The sequence below is a fragment of the Pelodiscus sinensis genome, chromosome 1 (assembly GCF_052426305.1).
Source record: "Pelodiscus sinensis isolate ZL-2025 chromosome 1, ASM5242630v1, whole genome shotgun sequence".
NCBI lineage: Eukaryota > Metazoa > Chordata > Testudines > Trionychidae > Pelodiscus > Pelodiscus sinensis.
The window spans coordinates 275055433-275080276 of NC_143052.1; the positions used below are offsets into that span (position 1 = coordinate 275055433).

Genomic DNA, 24844 nt, shown 5'->3' on the forward strand with positions numbered 1-24844 from the left:
CCTTTAAGGGGTCCGGGCCTGGGAGGGGGGCAGTAGAGTTTCCCTGGTGTTGGCCAGAGTGGCCACCAGGGAAAGCTGGGGAGGGCTAGCCTCCCACTAGTTCGAATTAAGGGGCTACACACCCCTTAATTCGAACTAGCTAGTTCGAACTAGGCTTAATCCTCGTGGAATGAGGATTACCTAGTTCGAACTAAGCGCTCCGTTAGTTCGAATTAAATTCGAACTAACGGAGCACTAGTGTAGCGCCTATGAAAGTTAGTTCGAACTAACGTCCATTAGTTCGAACTAACTTTGTAGTGTAGACATACCCATAGAGAGTACACTCATAAAGTTTGCAAAAGATACCAAGCTGGAAGAGATTGCAAGTGCTTTGGAGGATTGGGTTAAAATTCAAATGATCTGGACAATCTGGAGAAATTGTTTGAGGTAAATATGATGAAGATCAATAAGGACAAATGGAAAGTATCTCATTTAGGGAGGGCCAATGAGTTTCACACATACAAAATGTGTAATAAGGAGTACTACAGAAAGGGATCTAAGAGTCATAATGGCACACACAGTAAATATGAGTCAACAGTGTGACATTGTTGCAAAAAAAGCAAAGATAATTCTGGGATGCATTAACAGGAGTGCTGTAAGCAAGACACAAGCAGTAATTATTTCGCTATGCGCTGCACTAATTAGGCTTCAGTTGGAGTATAGTATCCAATTTTGGATACTACATTTCAGGAATGGGGTGGACAAATCAGAGAAGGTCCATTGAAGAGCAACAAAAATGATTAAAGATCTAGAAAACATGATTGAAAGATTTGGTTTAGTTTGGAAAAGAGAAGACGGAAAGGGAACATGATAGCAGCTTTCAAATACCTAAATGGGTGTTAGAAGGAGGAGGGAGAAAAATTATTCTCCTTAATGTCTCATAAAAAGCAATGGGCTTAAAAAGCAAGGGAGGGTTAGGTTGGACATTAGGAAAAACTTTCTGTCAGGGTGGTAAAGCACTGGAATAAACTGAGTAGGGAGGTTGTGGAAGCTCCATCATTGGAGATATTTAATAGCAAGCTAAATAAGCATTCACTAGAAATGATATAGATCATGGTGGGAAATCATTTTTGATGGAGGTCCACTCCAAGAATTTGGAAAGTGGTCAAGGGTCACACTCTTTCATGATACTAATAGAGGAGGTGCGAGGTCTGGGATTGAGTCTGGGGGAAGAGGTGAGTTTGAGGTAAGGGATTGGGGTGCAGGGGAAGGTTTGGGGTCTGGGAGGGGGAGTTTGTGTAAAGGAGGCAGTTGTGATCTTGGACAGGGAACTGGGGTGCAGGGATTTGGATTGTGACCTTGGATAGACCACTGGGGTGCAGGGGTTTGGGTTGTGACCTGGAGCAGGGGATTAGAGTGCAGGATCTGGGAACGGATATGGGTGCAGGAAGGGGGACAGAGATTTCGGTTATGTGGGATGGTGGGGCAAAGTTTTTGGGTGCCAGAGGCTGGAAGAGTCCTACCCAGAAGCCTTCCCAAGCATACTCCCTTCTGCTCTGACTCACAGGGCCATAACAAGGATGAGGCGAGTGAGGCACTTGACTGAGTGAGGCGAGTGAGGCACATAGCTGAGGAAGCACAGAAAAGACAACTACTACATTGTCTTCGCTCATGCCTCGCACCACATCAGCACCCACACCTGCACCAAGGACGGTCTTGCCTTAGGCGCCAAATTAGCTAGTTACAACTCTGCCCCCTCCACTCTGACTGCAGGGGCCAAGAGGTCTTTGAATAGCTGCAAGGGGAGGGGAGCTTAAGGGGAGATGGGACTTCACAAGCTGCCTGTTGACAGCAGGCAGCTCTCATTGGCCAGAAAACAGCCTATGGGATTATACTAGGGATGGGGGCAGTGCGTGAAACTTTTCCCCTCAGGCTTGTAGCTAGTCAAACAGGGCATCACAGCAGGCACTTTTCTCGGAGGGGTTGTAGGAGGGGGGAAGGCAGGGAATCTGCCTGAGGCTCCATGCTGCATCCACAGGCTGGATCCAGAAGTTTTGCCAGCTGAATCCTGCCTGTGGGCTATATTTTGTCCTGCCCTGATCTAGATAGTGCTTTGTCCTGCCGTGAGGGCAGAGAATTGGACTTGATGACCTCTCGAGGTCCCTTCCACTTCTGGGATTCTAGGATTCTAGAATTCCTTCATTGCATTGCATGTTTACACAAAATGTTAGGACAATGATACCTGTAAGTGAATGTTGAATAGAAAAATGTAATGCCATTATATAGAGTATGCAAAGGGTTAAGTATGGAAGTAAAAGTGTAGAATTCAGTGGCATTTTACAGAAGGTAAATTGGGATAGCATTTAGCTCAGTGGCTACGTCTTGACTGGCATGATTTTCTGCAAATGCTTTTAACGGAAAAGTTTTTCCGTTAAAAGCATTTGCGGAAAAGAGCATCTAGATTGGTACGGATGCTTTTCTGCAAAAGCACTTTTTGCGGAAAAGCGTCCGTGCCAATCTAGATGCGATTTTGTGCAAGAAAGCCCTGCTTGCCATTTTCGCGCAAGAGGGCTTTTGCCTGAACGGGAGCAGCATAGTATTTCCGCAAGAGCACTGACAATCTTACATCAGATCGTCAGTGTTCTTGGGGAAATTCAAGCAGCCAGTGTAGACAGCTGGCAAGTTTTTCCACAAAAGCAACTGCTTTTGCGGAAAAACTTTCCAGTCTAGATGCAGCCAGTGTGTTTAAGGATGTTTATGCTTACATGAAGTTATAGAAAATGCTAGGAGAAAGCCATCTGTACCAGAGGTTGCACTAGCCCTTTGAGGGCCATAATCATAGAATCAAAGAATCCTAGGTCTGGAAGAGACCTCAGGAGGTCATTGAGTCCAGCGCCCTGCCCAAAGCAGGACCACCCCAACTAAATCATCCCAGCCCGGGCTTTGTCAAGCTTGGACTTAAAAACCTCTAGGGATAGACATTCTCCCACCTCCCTAGGTAACTCATTCCAGTACTTTACCACCCTTCTTATTAATATAGTTTTTCCTAATATCCAACATGGACCTCTCCCACTGCAGCTTGAGACCATTGCTCCTGCTTCTGCCCTCTGTCACTACTGGGAACCGCCCCTCTCCATCCTCTTTGGAACCTCCCTTCAGGAAGTTGAAAGCTGCTATCAAATCCGCCCTCCTTCTTCTCTTTTGCAAACTAAATAAGCCCAAATCCCTCAGCCCCTCCTCGTAGGTCATATGCTCCAGTCCCCTAATCATTTTGCTCCAGTTACCCTCAGCTGGACCCTCTCCAATGTGTCCACATCCTTTCTATAGTGGGGAGGAAGGCAGAAGTGGACACAATACTCCAGATGCGAACTCACCAATGAGGATAAAGATTAGTTATTTATTAGTTCCCTAAATAGAAGAACTAGAGGACACCAAATGAAATTAATGGGTAGCAGGTTTAAAACTAATAAAAGAAAGTTCTTCTTCACACAGCGTGTAGTCAACCTGTGGAACTCCTTGCCAGAGGAAGCTGTGAAGGCTAGGATTATAACAGAGTTAAAAGAGAAGCTAGATAATTTCATGGAGGTTAGGTCCATAAAAGGCTATTAGCCAGGGGATAAAATGGTGTCCTTGGCCTCTGTTTGTCAGATGCTGGAGAGGGATGGCAGGTGACAAATTGCTTGATCACTGTCTTCAGTCCACCCTCTCTGGGGCACCTGGTGCTGGCCACTGTCGGCAGACAGGATACTGGGCTAGATGGACCTTTGGTCTGACCCAGTATGACCATTCTTATGTTCTTATGTTCAAATAAAAGGGAATAATCACTTCTCTAGATCTGCTGGCAATGGTCCTCCTAATGCAACCTAATATGCCATTAGCCTTCTTGACTACAAGGGCACACTGTTGACTCATATCCAGCTTCTCATCCACTGTAATCCCCAGGTCCTTTTCTGGAGAACTGCTACCTAGCCAGTTGGTCCCCAGCCTGTAACAATGTTTTGGGTTCTTCCATCCCAAGTGCAGGACTCTGCACTTGTCCTTGCTGAACCTCATCAGATTTCATTTGGCCTATCCTCTAATCTGTCTAGGTCACTCTGGACCCTATTTCTGCCCTAGCCATCCCCCAATCTTAGTGTCATCTGCAAACTTGCTGAGGGTGCAATCCATCCCCTCATCCAGGTCATTAATGAAGATGTTGAATAAAACCAGACCTAGAACCAATCCTTGGGGCACTCCACTTGAAACCGACCACCAACCAGACATCGAGCCGTTGATCACTACCCATTGGGCCCAACAGTCTATCCACCTTACAGTCCATTTATCCAGTCCGTATTTCCTTAACTTGCTGGCAAGAATATTGTGGGAGACTGTATCAAAAGCAAAAGTACTTTGGGGTTCCACCAGGCACATCACTGACTAGTAATAGGGGGCCACCTTGAACTGCTTTTGGCACCAAGCAGTTGCTAATCCCTGCTTATGCTTCGTGTGAGCTCTGTTCTCTGCATAAAAACTGGGAAAACAATGGGTTTTTTTGGAGTGTGAGAGACAGAAATCCTCCACCCTGGACTCCAGTACTGCTCCATGCTCCTCAATCCTGTTTTGTTGACAGGTTATGGGTATTGGCTCTGGGTAATCAGCACATCAATTTTTGTCCTGCCTCTCTTCTCACCAACCATTCTGGGTTAGTGCAGAGACCCCCTTTTTGGTATGAAGCAGTGTAAAGACATGAATCTCCTGTCCCTCAGCAGACTCCACCTGAATCCTGTCAAAGGCTTCACTGTTATTGATGACTTTGTCCTAAGGAGGAGTCTGTTCTACTCTAGACATGTTATTTTTGTAATGATGAATAATTAGCCACTAATGATGAACTGGAATGCCAGGATTATAATCTCTGTTAGATATTGTAATCTTTGAAAGAACATCACCCTTGTCATAAATAGTTTTCCCACAGTTAAGCAGTCAGACTCTCATTCTGCATCTTCCCGCCTTGGTGGTAAATAAATCCTCTTTTGTCTGAATTTTAAATAAAATATATGAAGAGTAGGAAAAATAGATTTTAAACTTAATTAGCTGCTTCCTTTTAAGTTTTTTGAGGAAGAGTTACAGTTTGATTCAGATCCCTTCCGTCTGTTGCAATATGCTTGTTTTTCTTTTGACTTTCCATTGCCTTCTTGTCAAATATCACATGCATCATTACCATTTGTTTACCATTCTTTATTATTGTTATCATCTCTTCCTCCAAATGATTAAAACATCAGGTTGAATGAAAGGTTAGAAGTACACTGTGAGCCACATTGGTCCCATGTTATTGAAACAAACCAGCCGGTTATATCATTTAAAAGTATTTGAGCCGTGGCTTGCTGGTGCTTTTATCCAGTCTGGGCTGAAGAGGCTGTGAGCATTCGGGCATGAATGTACAACTGGTCTTTGAAAGGGATGAACATCATTAAGTTACAGGTGCCTGAAAATAACTTCTGAGAAAATAGCTGCCATTTTCAATAGTTACTTCCTAAAAGGAAACACAATTTGTTACATTCTTTAGCTCAAGCGAGTATCTTTTCTTTTATTTAAATAAAAGTAGTTCCTTTTTATGCCACAAATATTTTCTTTTAGATATTGAACATGTTCCATAATATCTGGATCATGATATTTTGCACTCTAGTAACACATAGTATAAAACACTGGGGACAAAAAAAACCCTCATAATGACCCATAAGTCACAAAATGTGGATAACATTAACTTATATTGCAGTGATACTTCATTTGCCTGAATGCCACCCTATTTGTAGAGAGAGGGAGAAACACATTGTAATTACACCTACTAGCTAGATTCAAAATGAATAGTTTTGAAAGTATTCAGAATGTAGTTGCAATGGGCTGATCCTCCATCTATTGAGCTTCAGTGTAACATTCCCAGTGATTTCAATGAGAGCAGAGGTTTGATTTATTCTTTGATTTACAAAGGGCCTTCTTTCAGCTCACATAACTTCAACTTCTGTTAAAAGGAGGTGTCTTTCAAATGGAATATTTTTAGAAGTATTAGAAAAATCCGTACTTCCATTTAAAATAGAATCAGGCTGATGTGTTTATTTTTTTTATTCTGGTAGTCTGTCAAGACCTCAGCCAAGGTCGGGGCCCTATTCTGCTAGGCATAGTGCAGATTCAATAAGAGACAATCCCTGCCCCAAATACATTGCAATGTAAATAGAAAAGAAAGATCAAAGGAAAGCAGGAGTCCAGATGGATTAAAAAAACCTGTCATAAGACGATGAGTGGTAGTACTGGAAATAAAACCTCATTCTTCTCTGGTATTTCTGCACTACTCCCATAGCCAGAACGGGTTTTCTCCCATTTGCAAAGGCTTTAGCCTATCACTAAAAAGAGTTTGGTTGGTAGCCCTCTACTGATGGCAATTGGTTGACTCACAGAGTGCAGGTGTTACACGGCCTTGGATGTGGATTCATGAATTTTCATAAACCACAACTGTTATCTGGATTGCAGGATGCTTTCACTAGCATAATGATGAATAACAACGAACAGTCCTGTGGCACTTTAGAGACTAAAACATTTATTAGGTCATGAGATTTTGTGGGTAAAACCCACTTCATCTGATCACTGTAGTATCTGTAATAAATTATGGTCTCAAACAACTTCAGTGATTCATCCCAAGAGTGACAGTCCTCTTTTGCACACTACATTCTACTTAACATTGATGTAACTTCTGGATTCATTTTTTTATTTGTTTATACTGCAACCTAATGTTGCACATGAAATGTCATGCGGATTTTAGATTTTTACAGTTGCATGTTTACAGAAATAATGCAGTAATAGAGTTTCATTTTATCCAGCAGGCTTTGTAGACTCTCCCGAAAACTAAATGTTGCATATATTACACAAGTGTGAATGCGATTATTCCCCAGTTTACTTCTCAAGGGGATACATTTCATGGTTAAGTATTGCTTCACAATATGCCCCTCCTCCCCCATGTACACTTTTGAAGAATTGTGTTAAAACAGTTTATTTGTTCATTACATTTCTGACCTGGTAACTATTTGGGTATGTTGGTTCAAAAAACTCAAGACGAGTTTTAATTAAAAAGGTATTTTAATCAAAAAAATTAAATACTCCCTTGCCAAGACTATAACTCCTGTCAAATCCCCCACAAACAAAAACAAATATGAGTGCTACCAGTGTGAGCATTTTCACAATGTGCAAATATTTCCTTTTAGCAGGTCAGTCTTTCTGAACATTGACATTTACAGGGGAGACCAATTAAAACATAGTTAAATTCTGCAGTGCTTTTACTCAGCAAGTTATCACAATTTTCCTAATTTGTATTTTATATGTGAACATTAAGCATAGGAAGTATTTCTGTGTATGTATAACATGCATCCGTCTAGTGTTGTACAGTGCCACGTGTAAACCATAGTATTGTCCATGTGTATCAAAAGAAAGACAGGAGATAGCTGATATAGATTTTAATCAGCCCACAACTTTATTATTCAGGGACTATGCTTCAGATAAAATGTACAGTGCAGGTCAATCCATGTTACTTTAAATCATTACATGAGGCTCCACCAGAACCACTTGATTTCCATCCAATCCCACCCCCAACCTATGCCTTAGATCTTACTATTAACCACCCTCGGGAGAGTTAATGTGGGGAATGAGAATGGTGTGGGGGGGGGGGGAGTGGAAGGGAATTGGCTCCCTGCTTTCCCATTCAGATGAGTCCTCAAACTCCTTGCTCTGTTCTGTTCCCTGTTCCAATATCTCCTTTTAAGTCTTTACCAGGCCATTTATCTGGTCCCTGGATAGTTTCCTTATGGATTACCTGCACCGAACATCTGTTCAACCTTGTGAAATAAATTGTGACATATGGCAAAGAAACCTCACTCCACCAAATCTGGTGGTGTGGGAAAAATTCCTTCCCAGCTCCCCTTAAAGAGGAGCAACTAGCATGATGCCTAACCCAACCTGATGTTTGCCTCAGCTAGGGGAAGGAGGGTGGAGGCTGACTTTGCTTGCTGTGTGTAGCAAAGTGCCTTCTCCCACCCAGTGCTTGTACCTTTATACCTTTTGGATCTTACATTCCTGAGGGCAGTCAGTGCTCCTTTCAGCAGTCTCTGACTCCTCCCCCTCCAGCCCATAAAACAGCAGTTCTTCTCTGGTAAGCCCAGACAAACTCCCCTCTTCTTAATTGTGGTGCAGTTATTGTGACAGAAATTCACTCTATCTTTACAGACATGTACCTAGAGCAACAAGGAATTTTTGTAGCTTACTTGTATATTTGTCTGTGGGGGGTATAACATATATGTGTTAAATATTGATAGAAATGTAGCCGTGTTGTCTGGTGTAGCTGAAAAAAAATACAGGACTATGTAGCACTTTAAAGACTAACAAGATGGTTTATTAGATGATGAGCTTTCGTGGGCTAGACCCACTTCCTCAGATCAAATAGTGGAAGAAAATAGTCACAACCATATATACCAAAGGATACAATTTAAAAAAATAAACACATATGAAAAGGACAAATCACATTTCAGAACAGCAGGGGGATGCGGGGGGGGGGGGGGAGGGAGAGGAAGGTGAATGCCAGTGAGTTAATGATATTAGAGGTGGGGAAGGGTAGATGTCTGTGAGTTAATAGTATTAGAGGTGATAATTGGGGAAGCTATCTTTGTAATGGGTAAGATAGCTGGGGTCTTTGTTCAGCCCCCGACACTCTCCGTAGGGGGCTGAACAAAGACCCTAGCTGTCTTACCCATTACAAAGATAGCTTCCCCAATTATCACCTCTAATACTATTAACTCACAGACATCTACCCTTCCCCACCTCTAATATCATTAACTCACTGGCATTCACCTTCCTTCCCCCCCACCCTGCATCTGCCTTCTGTTCTGAAATGTGATTTGTCCTTTTCATATGTGTTCATTTTTTAAAATTGTATCCTTTGGTATATATGGCTGTGACTATTTTCTTCCACTATTTGATCTGAGGAAGTGGGTCTGGCCCACGAAAGCTCATCATCTAATAAGCCATCTTGTTAGTCTTTAAAGTGCTACATAGTCCTGTATTTTGTTTCATATATGTGTTAGGTATCAGAGGGATAGCCGTGTTAGTCTGAATCTGCAAAAACAACTAGAAATCCTGTGGAACCTTATAGACTAGCAGATATATTGGTGCATAAGCTTTCGTGGGTAAAGACCCACTTCGTCAGATGCATGTAATGGAAATTCCAGAGGCAGGTATAAATATACAGACTTAAAAAAAAAGTTCCAGTCGAGAGTAAGGTTAGAGGTAACGAGGTCAATTCAGTCAGGGAGGATGAGGCCCCCTTTTAGCAGCTGATGTGGAGGTGTGGAACACCAACAGAGGAGAAACTGCTTTTGTAGTTGGCTAGTCATTCACAGTCTTTGTTTAATCCTAAACTGATAGTGTCAAATTTGCAGATGAATTGTAGCTCTCCAGTTTCTCTTTAAAGTCTGTTTTTTAAAGTCCAGGGAGATTGAAGTGTTCTCCTACAGGTTTTTGTATATTACCATTTCTGATATCTGATTTGTGTCTGTTTATTCTTTTACGTAGGGACTGTCCAGTTTGGCTGATGTATATGATGGCATATATTACATTGGTAGATGTGTAAGTGAATGAGCCCGTGATGGTGTGGCTGATGTGGTTAGGTCCTGTGATGGTGTCGCTGGTATAGATATGTAGGCAGAGTTGGGACATGTGTTAATGGTATACATGATATCTTTGTGTGCCTGTATATACAATCTATATATACTACATTTAATAAATGTAATATAATGTACATGCAAGGCATAGATAAACTATCAGCACAGGTCTACACTAGGGAGTTATTTAGAAATAACCCCCCTTATTTTGAAATAATAAGTGAATTGTCCACACTTATAATGGACTGGTTATTTTGAAATCTGTATTCCTGCTTTTCCTGGGGAATAAGCTTAACACCCAAGTGGGATCTAAACAAGAACTTTGTCAGCATATTCATAAGGCCAGCCTCATTTTGATAACAAAATTGGTAAGCTACAATTACTCCAACTGGAGCTTGGAGGGATGAAAAGTCAGACCTGAATGGGATGGGAAAGGAAAGGGGAGATGAGGATATAAGTACTACTTTAGATCAGCTATATTAGATCATAATGTGACGCTACAGTAACTCACAGATCATCTAACATTTACTCCTGTGGCTTGATGTCGCCAAATCCCACAGATGGAGAGCTAGTTTCTCATTTGTTCTTTGCAAGTAGTTTCATGAGATGATTTGCAGTATATAGATTGTGTAGTTGGAGAAGAACATAAAATCTACCAAAACTCCCTCTCCTTCTCCTGCTTGTAAATTCACCATGAGCAGCATCATGAGAAGAGTGCATTGGCACAGGTATTATATTTTTAAAGCCCATTTGGGAGAACGAGTCCTAAAGGAAAGTTGTTTATTTGTGCATCTTATCCTTCCTGTTGTAAGTTTTGAAAAATTAAATAAAATATTTGCAAGTTCTGGAAGTGTGTAAAATCTTACAAAGTAGACTTAATCTTCAAAGTGCATAATCTACAGTAGCCATGGCAGGTGGCATATATTTTACAGCTGACATATTTAATGCTTGCTACATTTGTCCATCTGTTAGGAGAATTAGTCAAGTTAATAGAGAATATAGATGTATTAAGGAACCTAAACAATAGGATTAGATCAGATACTTATTTTACATCTAGTATTTTAAGGTCATTATCAATATAAAGGTATTTTATAGCACATTTTATGGTCCACCATAAGGCTGGTTGAGGACCTCTACGGTTTATATTTTATCATATATAATCATCATAGATAAAAAAGGTAGCAACTTTTAAAAACAAATATGCATTTTGGCTTTCTAAAGGAGACTGATTTTTAAGACCTTCATAAATATTGTTTTATCTTGACTTTAGATGGGAAGTGCAAGGCCTGCTCCTGCTCCCATTAAAACATACCCGTATATACTCGAGTATAAGCCGACCCGAATATAAGCCGAGGCACCTAATTTTACCACAAAGAACTGGGAAAAAATATGGACTCGAGTATAAGCCTAGGGTAGGAAATGAGGCAGCTACTGGTAAATGTAAAAAATGAAGATAGATACCAATAAAATTACATGAATATTTATTTCAAAGAAAAACAATAACCTAGCTCTGTAAGTGGAAAAGGGGGTCAACAAAAACAATATGGTATCAAAAATACCGTAACTCCCGCTCAAAGTCCTTCCGCCAATCCAATGAGCCCCTGAAGGGCCGCCTGCAAGAAAGCGCCCAGCGCCAGCACCAGTCACACACGGGAACAGACGCTCGGACACTCGGCGCAACCAGCTCAGCCCCCGCCGCCCCCGCCCGGACCTTTCCCAGGCCAGAGCCCCTCTCGGCTGCTCCCCGAGCCTCTCTGCCGGCGGCCCCGGGGCGAGGCCGCTGGCTCCGAGCAGCACCTGCGGGCGCACCCGCAACCCAAGCGGCCGGCAGAGGCTCCGAGCGCCCCGCGCAGCGACGGCCCCCGACACACGGAGCCCAGCCCGCTCCCGGCAGCGCCCCCCGCCCCGAGCGCCTCGGTTACCGGGGCCGGAGCTCCGGGCTCACGCGGCTAGACCCGGCCGGCGGCAGAGACGCGCTGAGCCCGCCCGCCTCAGTTCTCGAGACGCTGACTCGAGTATAAGCCGAGGAGGGCATTTTTCAGCACAAAAAATGTGCTGGAAAACTCGGCTTATACTCGAGTATATATGGTAACTCCCCATTGACTTCAGTGCCAGATCGGCTCCTTAAGCAATGGTTTATTCAATCTTCTGTTGTTGGCTATATATACTTTGTCTCATGCCAATGATTAGAAGAATTCAGCACCCTATGCACATGTTTTAATTGAGAATATTTGAAACTAAACACTTTATTTAAAGGAATGCTGAGATCAAGTAGAGTCAAATAAAATGTAAGTCACTGAATTTAGGTTAGTCCCAAGAATTATGCCTATCACTCATCAGCATGCACACATTCAAGATATCTAAAGTACTGATACATACTGTATAGTAATTCTCCTACAGAAGTACCGAGACAGCTTTAGTGACTATTTTTTCAATATATGTGGGAGGGATTATATGTAACTGTAGCTAGTAATGGGCCCAGCCATCTAAGCTTTACAATTTTTAAGTGTTTTACCAGATCTCGAGTTTTGATGTTTACCAGCCTAGTTTCACGTAATCATTCTCTCCTGCCCCCCAGTATTCTCACAAACATTGTGAGAATGAATAAAAAGAATAAAAAGCCTTCAGGTTGAGTCCTTTTTCCATTTCTTTTCATCTCTAGTGCACAAAGAACATAAAGAGCAAAGAGGACACTGAAATGGTTCAGAGAGTAAGTGGTGGAAGGCTGTAGGAGGAGTGAAAGGGAGAAAAGATCAGGAAAAGTACAGTAATGCAAAATGAAATTAAGAATAGAGGAGAAAGGAAATTTAGAAGGAAAAGATAAATAGGTGCTATGTCTGCACTTTCTCCCAATGCAGCCACCACAGGAGCTTGACAGTGTGGTTGGAAGGGGTGCCCTTAGGACAGAATATGGTCAGTTCCATTTGTGCTCTTCAGTGAAACTTCTCTTTGTTTCTCTCAGTACTGATAATATGATAATTTCGCTGATGCAGGGGGTTTATGCAGATGTTGGAGTATTTTAAAGACTCAATTAGCCATCAAAAAATTTGCATTGCACTGAATTGTGGACCTTAATTTTTCCTAATGTGAATTTTACAGGCTAATTCAGATTAACCAGGTCAAATTGAAAAACATGTTGCTAATACCTGTTGATATATTGGGGGTGGGGGGTATTAAACAAAATAGAATTCTGTGTTGCATATGCAAATACAAGTGTGTACTGTAGAGCTCTGAGGTTCATGGGTAGGCTGGATATTTTATAATTATTCATGGTATGTGAATAATGCACTTCACAATTCCTCTTAATTTCTGTAGTTTAGAGCCAGAGAACCTACACTTTTTATCACAAACTTGTTTATTTCCCCTTTGAAATATATATATATATATATACACACATAGAGCTATATATTTTACATCTTATACTCATAAAACAGTAGGCTTTGCTTTATACTTATAAATCAGGTTGCAATACTTTTGGGCAGAAGACTCTATGCATCTCAATGCTTTTATTTCCAGCGTTACCAACTCAAAGAATTTATTAGTTATTACTCATGGTTCCCCACCACCACCACTTAAATGTCTATTTCTCTATTGGATGGCAAAAGTTGAGTTATGTGATTGCATCTTTAACATAGTAATTGTTAAGTTAATCTCACTTATGGGTGAAAAGGCTCACTGATGCTGATTAAATATCCTATACTGGGTTCTGTATAAATAACTATAAATGTGCACAGTGGTTACATTACATGGTATATTTAACAACACAGCTACAGTGTAAGTTATAAACTATGCCTTTAGTGATGGGAGTACTCATGGTTGCATTCGGGAATTTTTTTGCTCTGTAACCATGAAGGAGGTAATCAGTAAAAAACACATGCACAAAAGTTCCACTTACTTTCCTAGTCTCCATGCATTGATATGATTTGCAGGTATTTGGAACAGTTGCAGTGTTCAGAACTTGCTAACTCTGTGTAATTGTTAATGGAATTAATTTTGAATATATGTAAGTGCATATTTCTTGAGAACATTGCTATTTAAAATAGCTTTGTAATGCATGACATTTTACATTATACATTTTACAAACTATCTGCTATTTCTGTTGATATAGTACAGGAATGAATATTTAAAGAAAATATTTGTTTTCTTATTTTAGATGGAAGACTTTATTTGAAAACGACAGTCATGTACTGAATTTTTCCCACTGAAGCAATTTGTGCTGCAGTAAAGACCTTTGCAGTAAGATGTTCACTATTTGGAAGTTCTACAAAAACAAAGTGTTTTCAAGGCAACTTCCTTAACTTTGTGTATCCATGTTCTTCAAAAGTTTAAAGAATTTTGCAAGAGTGTCCTCCATTGATTATCATCTGTGGCTCAAGCCAGAGACCTAGAGAATGTTTATAAATGTACAAGTTGTGCTCTTCTAACAGTCAAAAACTGTAGCTTTGCTATTGGACCCTTGTATACAAACTTACAGACCAATCAGAAAAAGGCCTAACATTCCCTTTTTAATGGAATGAAACATCTGTCCTCCTCTGATGATTCTGTATTTGAGCACATCAAATAATCCTTCCAGCAGTGTCCACCTACACTTACGGACTGTTATGTCATACCTAAACCAGCAAGACAGCTCAAAAGTAAACTTGTATGGGGGCATACGAGGATTCCTAGAAAAAAAAATAAAAGGAAAAAAAAAACCTGTTGTATTCAATTTTCAACTCTGCGAAAGTAGGTTTTCTTCTAAAGACTTTTTTTTTGCCACACGCTTTCCAGGAGACCAACACATGGATGCTAGACCACATGAAGTAAAATGAAATTTTGTCTAAGAGAAAAGAAATGCTGAATGTAAGCAAAACTGTTTTACTGTTCACAAAGTCTCATTTCCTAAAATAAACATAAAAAAAATAAAACGAGTAATAATTTCTCATTTTAAACTGGCAGGGGCTTATGGGGGAAAAATACTTTGCTTCTTATTCAAACTGTTGGTTACATGTACAGTATATAAACACAGACCACACCAGGAAGGTATTATGTATGCAGTAGAATACTAGAGTTTAGGTAAATGAACATTTTAGATAACATGTTTTGTCACCCTGTTTGTCAGAAAGACGCCTTTCTAGTTTTAACGCATGCAGGCATGTAAATATTTGTCCTGGAGTCACAGTATTAATGAATGAGATCTTAAGCATCTGGTAATGAGTCAGAATTCTGTATCAGCCACTTTTATTTGTATATTAAGCCCTGGTTAGTGCCCTGAAACAGCACTTTTAAGAATGGACTGTGGCTGAGCAGCAAGTCAAAACACCAGAACTATTTTTATATGTTAATGTCATATTACGTCAATGTTACTAAAAAGAAAACCTAACAAACACTTGATGTATCAGTCCAATACCACGTAGAGCTGAGTGATACAGTTGAAGTCTATTGTCCCTCCCTCACCTTATCTTAGGGAAAGGTGGTTATGTGTTATTTTCACTGTCTTTATGAAAGCTAAAATGTGTTTTCACCTTTGTGCTGATAACTGGAAGTAAGCTACAACACACTGCTTATTACATACTAACATGATGCTTTGCATAATTTTGAGTTACCCTTTAAAGACTGATTTTGTGAATCAGCATTGTTACTGTAAGTTTGTGATTATTCTTTCTTCCTCTCTATTGTTGTATACATATAAAATGTTATTTATTACATGGAAACATATCCAAATCTTCATTATCTAAGATGCCTAACTTAAAAAAAATTCTCCTTTAAAAAATAGTTCTGATTGGATATTAAAGTACAAAGGCATTAAAGAATTGTAAACTCTAACTCTGCACTTCTATGCTTTGTAGGTTTTTCCTTGCAATGCTGGTACACCCATATTTATCCCATCATAATCCTTTTCTAAGAATAGGAAATTTGTATATACAAATTCACATTATGGTAATTTTTAAAGAAATATTGAGCAATATTTTCATTAAATATTGTTATTCCCAAATACTTTATAGTAACATTGTTTTTAATCATCTTTCATAGTTACTTCAATACTTCAGAGATTCTGTACACTAGTTTTTTTTTTCATATGCAGTCTTTAAAGGGTTAACAGCTGTAAATTTTGATGGACTTGTGGCAAGCTTGTGAATCATTCATATCTGAAAGAGAATTAAAAGCCTACAACTGAAATATGTAGTAGCATCTGCCATTGCTCTGCTCCTTGCATAGAGTCACCTGTAAGTCAGTTTCATAATTTTACACTATATGCTTTCAAGACATTTAGGAATGCCTCAGTGTTTGGCTTGGTACAAAAATGGAAATGTTAAGGAATAAGGGGGAAGCAATTTATAAGATGGATATTACGAGCTTAATAAAATGGTGTAAATATTACAATTCATGAAATGTCACCGGAAGTTGAATTTTTGCCCCTTTTTAGTTACACAAGTTTTGGGTTGCTGGTTTTTAAAAATTTGTTTGTTTTGTTTTTGTTTGTTTTTGCATAGATTATGAAGAAAAGTTGTGCTCATGTTATTGTTTATATGATTTTGTAATCTTAAAGATATTAATGTCTAGTTGTTCTATAATATAACCACATTTGCGCTCTATGCAAGCCCTTGGAACAGAACATTCTCATCTTCATGTAGGACCTATGAAAATTGTCTATTTTTATCTATATATTTAAAGTTTTCTAAAAATGATAAAAGGTTATTACGAATTTTGTTGTACAAAATCTGTACAAAAATCTGTTTTTACATCATAATGCAAGAATTGGAAATTTTTCTATGGTAGTCTAGTTATTGGAGCCTGGTTTCAATGTGAGAACCACGTTTACTGTTACTGTATTTAATTTTCTTTTTCTTTTCAACAATCTGCTAATAAAACTGTCTGAAATCTCCCTGTGACTTTATTTACAGTTCATCTTTATTAAATTTTGTGAAATGTATAACATCAAAGGAATATTTACTTTCTAATGGGAGGCATCTAAAAACAACATAAGTCAGCTCTTTGTAATGCGAGGAGAACAATGCTGAATGATTTTATTTAACATGCAACTGCTTCTATCTCTAATATGAATTACTGTGGTGAAAAAACATCATAAAAGCACACTCTGTGGTTATTGTTTAACAAGCAGATTTTCCATATTTTGTTTCTTGCTAGCTAAGCAAACTGCCCCCATCTGCATGATTTATTTATGTACATTGCTCAGTTTATGAAGCTGTTATTTGTACCTTTTTCTTTTATATTGTGATATTCCCATGATTCTTATTTCGTAAAGCTTTGTGCTGAATAATGTAAAGTGGACACATTGATGGAACAAAACGTATTATTCCCATAACTACAAAAGTGTGTCGGATTTGTTACATCCCAGTTGTTTTTATCTCAGATCTCCTTCAACTGATATAACACGTTTAGAAACTTGAAATCCTAACACTTGTATTTGTTTGTTTGTTTTACACACAGAAAATATTTTAAACATTTAAATTATCATTTTATTTTAAAAAATACAGCACTGATGTCTTAATATATGTTTAAGATTTTCTGAAGGAGTAGAGAGCTTGGTGGCATTTTTGAAAGCAGGTTTTTAACAAACGTATTTAAATATGATCTTTTTGTACTAGAGTACACTAAAGTTACATATTCTTCTTATATATTAAAGGCCATGTTCCTTTTTACAGTGATGAGAATATAGGAGCTTCCTGTCTTCACTGGGGACCAGATTTGTTTTGGGAACAAGGAGGAGATTAGCCCAGCTGAACGATCTTATTTAATTACTCCTATGCATTGTGGGTGCTGCAATTGTGTGATTGAAGGACTGAGTGGATCCTTTTGGGTATTGGTTGCTGGCCAGTAGTTAAGACTGGAGTTTTCTCAACCTTTGCACATGCAGCAACAACATTTTCCTTCCTCTTCCTGCCTTTAAAATGCCTCAAGGGCAAAAACCATCTATGTACTTGAACAGCCAACTACTTGCTTGGTGCACCACTGGAGCTTGCTGATAGCTCTGAGACTCAGAGTGCTGAAATTGCAGAGCTAAGATTTCAAAAAAACCAAAACCCTTATTCAGTCTACAAATCCATCTCTCAGCCAGTACAGGATTGTTCTTTTCAGTAATTGTCTAGCACTTTCCCGGCCAGTTTTAAATTAGCCCAGACAAGGAGCTTCTATAATATACTTTTGAAGCATCTTGCACCTCCATTCATGCTGCCCTCTCTACACAATTGGTCATCTCTTTAACTGTCAAGCAAAGAGATAGCAACCAGCAGCTGCAACTGACTCATGCTTTGGCTGGACTGGCACAGCTAGGCAACATTAGGGGTAGTAGCTATCTCGAGATCTGGCAGTGCAAACACAAAAACAGATCTCCCCAACATAGGGTATGTCTAGACTGTATCTCTCTGTCGTCAGAGAGATGCAGATTAGGTAGGTCGACATTGCAAATGAGGCAAGGATTTAAATATCCCGCATCTAATTCGCATAAAAATGGATGCCGCATTTTTATGACTCAGCATTTTGCCAGCAAAAGGCGGCAGTCTAGAGGGGGATCTGTAGAGAAAGAAAGCCTTTTTCAACAGATCACTTATGCCTCCTGCAAGGAGGTTTACAGGGTCTGTCGAAAAAGGCTTTCTTTCTCGACAGATCCCCCTCTAGACTGACGCAGTTTGCCAACAAAGTGCTGAGTCTGCAAAACGCGGAGGCCGTTTTTATGCAAATTAAGCACGGGATATTTAAATCCTTGATTCATTTGCAATGTCAACCTGCCTAATCTGCATCCTTCTGCTGACAGAGGGATGCAGTCTAGACATACCCACAGAGAAAAGCCACCAGCAAGTGGAAGAAGAGGTGGGAGATACCCACTGTGAAAACAAGAAGGAGAAGTTTGGATTAAGAAGCAGAAATAGAGCTCTGTATCATTAAATGGTTTTCATAGCAGATCTGGCCATAATCAGATCATCAAGGAGTTTTGAGCCCAGATTCCTAAACTGTGTAGAAAATACTCACCTACAAATATTCCTGAGGCAACCATTGAAATGCTAAGGTTGCTTTCTGGCCTGAAATGTAGCTCTCAAATCCATTGAAGGTGCCCCAATCTTTTGAAAACTGGTTCACTGCTTACATGATGTTTGTTAGGGTGCCTTCTAATAAACAAAGCCCTAAAGGCAAGATTTTCAGATGTCAATAGTGATTTAGGGTGTTTCTGGTTTGGGTGCCAAATATTAGCCATTTTGAATCCCTTTTAAAGGAACATGCTTCAGCTCAATCACAAGATATGGGCTTAATGCAGGAATTTCTGGTTGGCTTTCCACGGCCTGTGTAATGTATGAGATCAGACTAGATATTCACAATAATCTTAAAACCTATGAATTTGTGGAACTGAGCCTGCTTTTCAGAGAGAAGCTGTACAATTCTTTATGAAATTTAGGCCCTTTTAAAGTGTACTAAGTTTGACATTTGAAAATTCAGGCACCTCAAATCACAACACACTGTTGAAAATCTTGCCCTGAATGCCCTTTCTCTCTCTTTTTTTCCATAAACCAAGAGAATTCAAACATAGTCTGCGGGTTAAAGTTATGGCTCCCCAGGATGAGCATTTGTGACTTCAACATAACCTATTGTGAGGTATCAATTAGCTTCCAGAATAAGGATAATGTATATTGTGACAGGTTGGCGTGTCGGTCTATTAGTCAGAGAGCTGGCATTCACTATACAATCTCAAATACAATTGCTCATGATGCCATGTGGAAAGAAGCACTTGTTTTAGCCACAAGCTTTTGGGAATTATAGTTGTTCTGAGGCTGAAGTGGCTGGAATTTTTTTGGGGAAATGCATAATTTTTGCCAATAGATATCAGATGCATCAGGAGGCCAGAGGAATGAGCCAGATTAGCATCATTGGAAAGAGAGGGGACAATCCAGAAGAAAAGAAGGCAGAGGCTCCCATTCAGACTAGAATTGGCTAGTCTATTATTCCCTCCATTTAGAATTATATTCCCCAAACTGTAACCAAAGAAAGAACAACCATTGGTAAAGAAAACAATTGGTTTAACACTTCCTAAAACCATCCGGAGTATTAGTAATACTTATCATGTGGAATACATACAGATTACTGGTCAGTTCTCCATTATGCTAGGCATTGTACAAATATACAGCAAGCGAAAGTCCCTGCCCAAAAAAGATTATAGTTCCTCCCTGATGTATGTATGATTCAAGTGAACCAGGGTGCAAGGAGCAGACATTATAGTTAAAATAGGTTATATTATGTTGACATCAACCCATATCATCTGAAAGAGGGCAGGAGAAAAGATTGTGTAGAAAAAATCCAAGTGCATACTTCACCAGATATATTTCAAAACCAGGATATTTACTCTACAGATGTTATGTCTAGTGGAGACAGATCAAAAATCTCCAAAGAACTCAAAGTCCTCTTTAGGGTCTGGTCTAGACTACGCGGAAAGGTCAAAGTAAGATACGCAACTCCAGAGATGTAAATTATGTAGCTGAAGTCAGTGTGTCTTAAATCCTCATCCACACAGCAAGAGGAGTAGCAGTACTGGTGCTGATGGTGGCACCCTTCGGGTTTGGTCTAGCAGGTATACACTACACCCATGAAATCGAATCACTAAGTATCGACTGCAGCAGTTTGTTAAAACTACTTAGTATGTTTGTCTTTTAATGTAAGTCCATGAAGGAGTTATATCTCAGGACTCATTCTGGGGCAGAACAGATGTGACTATTGCATAGTACACACAATAACTTTTTATTTGCTCAAAGAGAAAGTTTCCTTGAGTACATGCTGCAGACTGATACTGTTTGGGTACGTCTAAACTACATGGCTCCATCGACGGAGCCATGTAGATTTGTTTGTTTGGCAAAGGGAAATGAAGCCACGATTTAAATAATCGCAGCTTCGTTTAAATTTAAATGGGTGCTGTGCTAAGCCGACAAACAGCTGATCAGCTGTTTGTCGGCTCAGCGCGCTAGTCTGGACGCTCCCTTGCCAACATGTAAGCCCTTTATTGACCTCCCCAGTAAACCTCATCCTACGAGGCATAACGGGGAGGTCGATAAAGGGCTTTCAGGTTGGCGCGGAGCGTCTAGACTAGTGCGCTGAGCCGACAAACAGCTGATTAGCTGTTTGTCGGCTCAGCGCAGCAGCCATTTAAATTGAAATGAAGCCATGATTATTTAAATCGCAGCTTCATTTCCCTTTGCCGATCAGCCTAATCTACATCGCTCCATTAGACACACCCTTTAAGTCAAAGTAGTTTATAAAACAGTCTTAAAGTAAAAGAAAACTAGTCTAAAGCCCAATTAAATAGTCTATTCGTTTACATTTTTAAAATTCTGTTCCTTTTTTCCCTTTCAAATTAGGTGTTTCAAATCCTTGAATTTACCTGTTGATCAACTGTAATTCACATTCCTAATATATTCATGATCAATATCAACTTTTTAGAAGTTTAATTTGTCAATCATTCTATTTGAGACAAAATGCAGGACAATGTAGCACTTTAAAGACTAACAAGATGGTTTATTAGATGATGAGCTTTCGTGGGCCAGACCCACTTCCTCAGATCAAATAGTGGAAGAAAGTAGTCACAACCATTTCTTCCACTATTTGATCTGAGGAAGTGGGTCTGGCCCACGAAAGCTCATCATCTAATAAACCATCTTGTTAGTCTTTAAAGTGCTACATTGTCCTGCATTTTGCTTCAGCTACCCCAGACTAACACGGCTACATCTCTATCACTATTCTATTTGAGACTATCCCTTTAACTAAGGATTAAATGTACCATCAAATATTCTTTTCAGAATTTTTATTAAAATATATAACCTCCCCCTGCAAAAAGTGTCTATTGATAATTAACCCTGAGAACTTAATTAAGGAAGTTAAGGGATCAGACATGAAGACTGGGGAGTAGATGTAGGAGAATATCTTCTAACATTTTAAAATGTGCCGTGAGCATTGCCTTTCAAGTTTGCAAAGAAGAGATCTTCCAAAAAAACTTCTTCTGAAAGAGTGCCCACAGGGCACAAGAGCATCGAAAAAGTGATCTACTTTTTCAAAAGAGAGTGTCCATGCTGATTGGATGCTCTCTCACATAAAAGACCACCTGGAACCACTTCAGCCAGTGCAATAGGTCAGCAGTTGCTTCCGGGTGCTGTTGCCTAAGGTTATCTGAGATGCGTGCTTAAAAGGACCCCTAGGAAAGCCATTTCTCAGGTTCTGCTGTGTGCTTGCCTATTTCTACAAGGGACAGCAAAGATTTAGCAGCACATGCTCTAGTTGCCCAGGTATGTTGGATGCACAGAATCTTTTTTTTTTTTTTTTTTTTTTTTTGCTATGCCGCCGGATCTACCCTTGGGCATCTGATGGCCCCACACAGCCATGCTGCAAGTTATGCAGCAGTTTTAGCAGACCGACTTGATGATCCTGCTCCAGATTGACTCTGAGCTCATCTCTGAGTCCCTTTGCCTGGGTGTGGGAGCAATGCCATTGCACTCACACCCCCAGTCAAGAGATGATTCTGGAGGCTGGACACCAGTTCTGACTGATGGAACTGGCTGGTGATGGAGTGGTGGGATGACAAGAAGTGGCTCAACAACTTCCGCATACGGAAGGAAACTTCTTGGAGCTGTGAGCCTGGCTTGCCCCATCCTCCAGAGAAATTACACCCACCTGCAGCCCACCATCCCCCTGGAGAAGCAAGTTGTTATTGCCGTCTGGAAGCTCACCACCCTCGACAACTACCGGTCGGTGGGACCCCAGTTCAGCGTGGGGAAGTTCAACGTCATGGTCCTTCTCATGGAGGTAAAGCTCTCTTGGGCTGCAGTCCCTGTTGGGGGGAGGGGGGTGAAGTTCTGGAAAAGGGGGACCCTAGGGAAAGGGGTGTGGGAGCTGTGGGGGATGGAGTGGGGGTGTGGGGAATCCCCATCCCTGGGGGGGGGTTGCCGTCCAGCCCTCACACAGCCATAGGGGGTGCCTCCTGGGGTGCTTGAGAGGGGGGAAGGGGAATGGGCACCAACCAAGGGCTCAGGCACTCTCTCTCATTCTATGTTTTATGTGTTTGTTTGTCTCCTTCTGCAGGTTGTGAGAGTCATCAACTCTGTCCTGCTCTGCATGGTCATCTGCCTCAGAGACCTGGACCTGATCGTGGCCAGATTTGCTGCCCTGGGCTTCACAAACTTAGGAGGAGCAATCAGCGACACCACAGACTCGAGCCACGCAGTACATTAACAGGAAGGGCTATTTCTCCATGGTGCTGCAGGCCCTGGTCTACCACCATGTACAGTTTCTGGATATTTTTGTCAAGTGGTCACACCAGGCACACGACGCCTGCATATTCTGGAACTCTAACCTTTACCACAAGCTGGAGGCTGGCACATTCTTCCCCCCGTGGGGCTATCGCATGGGTGACAGACAGATGTCATTGTGCTTCATCAGGGATGCGACCTACCCACTAATGCAATGGCTCATGAAGCCCTACACTGGGCACCTGGACCCCACCATGGAACAATTCAACACGCACCACAACTAGGCCCGCATGCAGGTTGAATGCACCTTAGGGTGCCTCAAGGCCAGGTTCAGGTGTCTCCTGACCTGCCTTGATGTGAGGGAGTGCAACATACCTGAGGTAGTCGCAGCATGTTGTGTCCTCCACAACATTGTGGAGAGGAAGAGGGAGGCCTTCCTTCAGGCCCATTAGTTGAGGGTGCACATCTGGGAGGCCCTGACGGAAAGGCTGTCTGAAGGAGCACAGTAACTCTCTACAGGGCCTCCCCAATGGGGACCTGTGTCTTGCCCCCCCATACCTTTCCACCACAACTCCTCCCTGCACCACTTCCCTGTCCAATAAATAAAAACAACAGTTTTGAGTTGAACAACGAAAACTTTGTACATTTTTTTTGACAAAAAGAAACTGGGGAGCGGGGGGCTGAGAACCTGGATGGGGGGGTGAGGAGGGAGGATCAGGGCAACTGTAAATGCTGTCTCGGGTCCGGGTACCCAGACGAACTTGGGGTTGGGTGGGGCCTGGGACAACAGCGGGGTTGGCAAGAGGGGAGTTGGAGTGGGGTCACATAAGAACATAAGAATGGTCATACTGGGTCAGATCAAAGGTCCATCCAGCCCCGTACCCTGTCTGCTGACAATGTCCAATGCCAGGTGTCCCAGAGGGAGTGAATTGAACAGGTAATGATCAAGCGATCTCTCTCCTGCCATCCATCTCCACTCTCGGACAAGCAGAGGTTAGGGACACCATTTCTTACCTATATTGGCTAGTAGCCATTTAGGGACTAAACCTCCATGAATGTATCTAGTTCTCTTTTAAACCCTGTTTTAGTCCTAGCCTTCACAACCTCCTCAGGCAAGGAGTTCCACAGATTGACTATGAGCTGTGTAAGAAGAACTTCCTTTTATTTGTTTTAAACCTGCTGACAAATTACAAAGGATGAATATAGACAAACAACACAGGAATGCAGGGGCAAGATTAGAAAGGCAAAGGCACAAAAGGAGATCAAACTGGCTACAGGAATAAAGGGAAACAAGAAGACTTTTTATAAATACATTAGAAGCAAGAGGAAGACCAAGGACAGGGTAGGCCCACTGGTCTGTGAGGAGGGAGAAACAGTAATTAATTTGAATTTCCTCTTCCACAAGAGGATTGTACTATAGCTCAAGAGAGCTGGATTGTGGTAGCCTGGCAGGGAGGGTGGCTGGGACCTCTCCTGGACCAACAAATACCCTGGCCCCAGGGGGGCTATACTAAAGAGGTCCAACCCGTACTAAATATATGAAACCAGGACAGAGTAATGGAAACTGCAAAACAGAATGTGCTGAAACTAGTGCTTTATAAAAATAATTCTCTACTCTATAGTGCTGGTAAACGTAATTTCATTCACTTGATAACATTTATCAGCCTGTTCAGCCTATCACCACAACTTTCCAAACAAGGTTTCTGAGTCTTTATTCACACTCCAAAAGATATGACATGATTTTCAAAAGAGGAGAACACTCCTTAATTAATAAAAACCCCTGGGGTACTCCAAAAGTTGGAGTAAAAATCAGACCATTTATGTAGATGTTTGAAAGAATTTAGGAGCCTAGTTTTAAGTTCCCTACTTCTGAAAAACTTGGCCTGTTGTTTCATGAGTCAATTTCTTGAATTCAAAAAGAAAGTGCTGTGAGTAGTTTGCCCCAGAACAGGGTCTCATAGGAAAGATTTC

General features: G+C 40.9%; 1 protein-coding gene across 7 annotated transcripts in view; it reads left to right on the forward strand.

The window, feature by feature from the left end:
- DACH1 (dachshund family transcription factor 1) overlaps positions 1-16518 on the forward strand; it is a 486010-nt gene extending 469492 nt beyond the window's left edge. For all 7 annotated transcript variants that reach the window (XM_075918909.2, XM_075918912.2, XM_075918907.2 and 4 more), the window contains one exon: positions 13807-16518. In XM_075918909.2, coding sequence (XP_075775024.2) covers positions 13807-13844 — 38 coding nt within the window. In that variant the 3' untranslated portion in view covers positions 13845-16518. The remainder of the gene's footprint in view (positions 1-13806) is intronic.
- Positions 16519-24844: the final 8326 nt, after the last annotated feature.